Source organism: Lotus japonicus, chromosome 3 (genome assembly GCF_012489685.1).
Source record: "Lotus japonicus ecotype B-129 chromosome 3, LjGifu_v1.2".
Taxonomy (NCBI): Eukaryota; Viridiplantae; Streptophyta; class Magnoliopsida; order Fabales; family Fabaceae; genus Lotus; species Lotus japonicus.
In genome coordinates, this window is record NC_080043.1 from 29,969,939 (window position 1) to 29,975,783 (window position 5,845).

The 5,845-nt window shown below is 36.0% G+C and overlaps 1 protein-coding gene across 1 annotated transcript; it reads right to left on the reverse strand.

Moving 5' to 3' along the window:
- Window positions 1-3,583: 3,583 nt before the first annotated feature.
- On the reverse strand, window positions 3,584-4,873 carry LOC130749251 (protein transport protein Sec61 subunit beta-like). The gene is made up of 2 exons (XM_057602581.1): window positions 4,714-4,873; window positions 3,584-3,985 (listed from the first exon to the last, which is right to left on the reverse strand). Exon 2 carries the CDS (start codon window positions 3,980-3,982, stop codon window positions 3,734-3,736), a length of 249 nt encoding a protein of 82 aa, XP_057458564.1. The 5' UTR covers window positions 3,983-3,985; window positions 4,714-4,873; the 3' UTR covers window positions 3,584-3,733.
- Between the last annotated feature and the right edge of the window lie 972 nt (window positions 4,874-5,845).

Here is a 5,845-nt window from a genome sequence, read left to right on the forward strand (position 1 = left end):
CATAAGATCAATATTAAATAGACCACTTTAGTTTTGGCTAATTAAATAATAGCCCTAACACAATTAAAAGTTACATTTGTGACCCAAAAATCTAACAGACATGACCAGAAACTTACTAGATAAAAAAAGTGTTCAACAAAATACGTTGTTATTCATATCAAATAATAAAATATAGTATTATTCAAATACTTTCAAATGTTGTTTCTTTTACATGGAGGGCCGTAGCCCGATATAAAATTCAATTAGATAATTAATAAATTACGTTAGTAGTGGCAAGTGCGGCCGAGGAGAAAAAATAGTAGTGGGAGAATGGATGGGGAGGTGGTGGCGCGATGGTGGGTTTGGGGTGAGAATAGGGAGTGGGGAAATTGTGAGCATGAAGCTTTATGAAGAGAGCTCCATTTTTGTGAGCATACACTTGCATTATCTGATAATGCTTGATATATCTTGATTATCTCCATGTTTACAAAAACACTATCTCTATATGAGAATGAGACACGTCTCTCAATTACGCATCCTTTCTAGTTTCTACCATGCCTTTACTGACTTGCATATGTGCTTGACAAATGAAACATCTCAAAGGAGATCACACCATCAAATTAGAAGTAGCCCAATCCATAATCATTCATTCAGGTTCGATAATTCTGCATCCGAACAATGTCTAAACCTAAATTAAACTCACTAGCAAAAACTGAATTACATTTAAGCAAGTAAATTTTTGTGTTTTATAGGGAAGAACTTTTTACTATGAGAAAACAAAACAAAATCATAATCCTGCCTTTAAGTGTCAATAAAGCAAGCAATTGCAATATTTTACCCTTTACTTTTCTCTTTTTCTATCTGATTTCTTCTTTTCTTTATTATTCGTAGTTATAACACATATTTTCATATTATTAATCCAAGCCATCTGTCTTTGTTCCATAATTCATTTGATTTATCCTGAATCATGATTTTTTGCTTTATATGGAATGGGAATGTAAGAGCAAATTGTATGCTTTTTTTTCTCCCTTATTCATTTAAAAAAAATCTTTGATGTATTACACATAAAGACCATAATTAATGGCTCAGCTCATGAATTTCTTAAAATATTAACTAAATAATTCATATGCAACACAGACATCACTTTTCAAGATTCTGCAGTGTCTATGTGTACGAAACTTGAAATATATGATAATTTCACTTCAGCATTCAGGAATATCTAATTGATTCATCCTTTTTTCTTACAGACAGAAATAGTTGGATGACAGTATATAAATCACATATGTGGGGGTTCCTACCAACATGAAGCATACTACGTCCTCGCAACAAAAATATAATTTGCTACGGATACTAGAATACAGAAAATGCAATCCCTTTTTCTTGTCAGAGAAGAGTATGATGAGAGCACCAATATGTATAAGCTGCTAAATGGGTGAAGAATAATCCAGTAGTACAACTTGAGATGAACAACAAAGATAAAGAAGAAAAACCAAGTAGTACTTATAGAAGCTTGTTTGCAAAATTGATTTTGATGACCTTAGAACCAATTGTAGAAGAATTTTCAAACATGAACTGAATATTCTTTGCACATTTAGGTAAAGCAAGCAAACTAGATTCTTCACCACCTTCAAAACAAACTGCAAATAATATATTTGTTCTTCACCATGTGTTGCAATTAATGGTGTGTCTCAATCTTTACAATTCAAAACTCATTATAATTCCTCTAGTCCTCAGGACGGTTAGACAGCACTTGTGATGCACAAACCAACCCCAATTTCATCACAGGAATCGCTTCCTCATTCTCAAAGTCTTCTTGAGCCTTTCAAATTACAACATTGTAAGCTTCTTGATTGCAAGTTTGCAACAGAATGTCCATCTAGAAGGACAACAAGATAAACAACTCTAAATCCGCCACAACCAATTTCACTTTCTTTGTTAAGAAGATTATGTTCCCCATCAGAAAATTCATCAGCATCACCAGAAAACATGACAAGCTTGCCATAATTTGGATCATTTGAAATTTTGAACTATGGTTCTCACCAATGGAGCAGAAGAATGTGACATTGAAGACCACACATGGATATTAAGGACAGTAATAGTCACCACACCAATTGAAATAACAATAGCAGCTCCAATAGCAATAAGGACAGAGATACTTAGCATGATATTATGATGATGACTACGTAAGGAAGCTCTGGAGTTGGAGAATGAAGAATTGGGGTTTAGGACAAGAGGTTTTGGATGGAAAGAAGGGCATGGGTGTTTAACAACAGAACGTCATAACAATGGATTACCAGAAACAGATGAGGGAGATATGGTATTGAAGAAGCCACCCACTGGTAGTTCACCTTGAAGGTGGTTGTAGGAAACATGAAATGAGATCAGCTGGGTTAGATTTGTGAGCTCCTTTGCTAAGCTTCCAGAGTTCATTCCATGAGAAATCTATCTGTTGAAGACTGGTTAGGTTTGCAATGGGTGCATGGACTTAACCAATAAGCTTGTTGTGAGCAAGATTCATGTACCAAATACAATGTAGACTCTTAAGGGCTAGTTTGATTCCCTTTTCAGTTTTCTAAGAGGGGAAGTGGTATTGAATGACATTAAGTCCTAATTAATTAGTACTCGAAAGTTTGCAAGAATAAGCTATCTTCTTTGTTACAATTCATTAGCTAATGTTTGGGAGAACTTTTACTATGACTTTCCTGGTTTTGTCCCCTTCTATAGCTAATGTGACTGTTATGGAACAATATGACAGCAGAAGTTTGAGAAGGATGCAATTAATGGCATTGTTTGCCGCAGGATTGAGTTTGAAAAGTTGGAGTAGTTGTTTTCAACCAATAATGCAAATAATAAACTCTAATTCAAAAGAGGGGCAACATAATGAGATCAGAACACGTGTGAGACCTATTATCGGCATAGTCTTGAATTACTGTACAAATTTACAGAAATCAGTTCAACTAAACATGCTCTTTGATGCTGTTGTTTCAACCAAAGAAAAACAAGGTGTTGCATCACAACAGTAACCAGGAAATATTGTTTCTCGGAGATAACAAAATTGTTAGCAGACCAGCCCCTGAAATCTTTATCATGGGCAACCCCTTCCATCTAGCCTTATAACTTAAAAGAAAAAGTTTGTATCAACTAATAATCCACCTATGCATGTCTATAAACTAAAGCAGTAAATAGAGGTTAACTAGGCTATCTATATGGTTTAACAAACAATCTATACCATAAATTTCAACATTTTTTTGTAGTTTTCACTTTCAATTAATGAGAAGTGCCTTGAAACAAAAACATGTTTCAACAAGTGCAGAAACAAAGAGAAGTGACTTGAAACAAAAACATGTTCCAACAAGTGCATAAACAAAGAGAAGTGACTTGAAACAAAAACACGTTCCAACAAGTGCATAAACAAAGAGATGTAGTGATGTTTCAGTGTTTCTACAACCCATTTCTAAACACCAAAATCACATTAATTCATAAGCTACAATACTTAGTAACATGCTTTGAAATGTGCACTCACCACAGTTTCAAAAGAAGACACTAGTAATGGAAAATTTTCATCTAACGCCTTATAATTACTAATACTTCTAGAAACAAAACATCCAAAAAGCAAAAATAAATCAATTGTTAAAAACAACAAAGGATTGTACTTTAACAGGGATGGGTGGATCCAGCAACAGATAATCTAAATTCAACAACAGAGCTTGTGTGTTTATAATCCAAAAATGAACCTAAGTTCTTGCCCTATCCTCTATGCCTCCCTACGCACAAAATATAGCTTGCCCATCACATGAAGAATGGCAACAAATGCTATAAAGCCAATGCTCATTACAAGAACCACATTTGGGGAGATCTTGAGTCCAGGGGCATCATCAGTGTAAAATTGAAGCATGTTCCCGGCTGCTCCTCCCGCGGCCGCACCACCAGCTGGTTTCCTTCTCCTCATGCTTGCAGTAGCTGCAGCACTTCCTCTTTGGGGGTTTCCTCCACCTAAAGCCATTTTCTGAAACGCAAATTCACAATTGGGAATGTCAAACTAACATTCACACACATTATTGCCCTTTTATCAAAATAACACAATTACAATATCAGCTTCAAATAACTCACACTACCACCCCTCAAGAACAATTAGTTATGCAATTGCAACCAAAAATATTAAGTGCGTGTTTGAAAATTCTTCTACAATTGACTTGAAAGTCAAAATTATTGTGTGTTTAGATTTCCGCTAAACTCAGCATGGATCCGCGTTAAAACCAAGTTGTCAAATCCCACTTACACTAAACTTAAAACATGGCAAATTCTAGCTTCTTCGTTAGTGCATTGAGATCTGTGAGATCACATTAGTGTTGACTATAACGCCAAACAAAACATGCACTTAATCATGGCAGAATTGATTATGCATAATATAATTATAATCAAATAAGCAAAAGAAATCAAGCTTCAGCATCTAATTACTGATTTCAATTTCTTATCCTGTTCAAGTTTATAACTAAATAAAAAAACTGGATCCAATCTTGCACCAGTTTAGCTTAACAAACATTGTGAAATCCAAGATCTGCAAAACAAAACCTTAACCTCCCTATACAACAGAAACCGTAATCAGATCTCAGAATACACAAAACATAAAATCAATTTTGCCTAATTTGGTGCACCAATCGAAATTCGAAGTAAATATAAGAGTCTAAGCAAATCGGAAAAGGGAAAAACTGGAAAGTGAAAATCGAAACGAACCTCGATGAGGATTTTCGGTGAGGGAGGTTGGTCGGCGTCGGAGATCTGAGAGGAACAGTTGAATGGTGTTTGATTATGTGCGTTCAGAGGACTTAAGAAGCGTTTTTTGATTTGCTTCTTTTCTTTGACTTCGTTTCGTTTCGTTAGTCCACGCGAAATTAACTAATGACGCTTTGCCATGTCATCAGGCTTTGCATGTTATTGATCATCATGTCTGAGGGGAAGGACTTGGGTTTTTTTGGGTAAGTGAATTTGGGCTTTTCATGTTATAAACAAAATGAATTGGTAGAAATAGTGTAGTACTAGAGAGTTGGGTCTTCTTTGGGCCATTGTCACTATCAGAGTCACAGTTAAGCAAATTAGCATCTACCCCTTTCAAAAATGGGTTAAATATTTTTTCCGTCCCTAAACTATAGCGAATTTTTGGTTTCCGTCCTTGAACTAAAATTGCGATGGTTTCCATCCCTGTACTTAGTAAACCGTTTGTTTTTTATCCTTTGACCATGTTGACTGCTCATATGTGATTCCAGCGTGTAGGTCATGGCTGATGTGGCGGTAATTATGCCGGTTTAGCCGGTTTTTCAATTGATATAAACATTGGGTCCCCTAGAGTTATGCTCCCAGCAGATCCTTTAACAGTTGTTATTACTAGTAATTCACAAAATCATGAATCACCTCTGCAACATAAGTCATTATACCGGAAGTACTATAGTTTATTCTCTGCACCCCATTTCCAGCAGATTGATTTTCATGATCCGACCAACCCCTTTTTGCGAGCATAGACAATAATCAAGAGAAACATGATAGCAGAAAATACTCCTGAGACGATAACTACCCATTTGAACATGAAACCAATATAAAAATTGTAGTTTGGGATTTGGGTTTCTTGATCAACAAAACTCAAGAAACCCAGAAATGAAAAAGAAAAGAAAACAACAATTGCAGAAACTCCACGACATTTTCTTGCAGAGCCACGATCTGGCAGAAGAACCCAGATCTTAAAACCTCCCAGATCTGTCTCCTCCTTCTTGGCCTTACGTTATCATCACCACTTTCTCTTCCGTGAATCCGTCACACCACCACCACCCAACCACCTTAGGCCCGCCGTCCTCTCCTCCAATCCTCTTCCCTG

Coding starts and splice junctions, on each gene's coding strand:
- LOC130749251 (XM_057602581.1), bottom strand. CDS start 3,982: ATGGCTTTAGGTGGAGGAAACCCCCAAAGAGGAAGTGCTGCAGCTACT.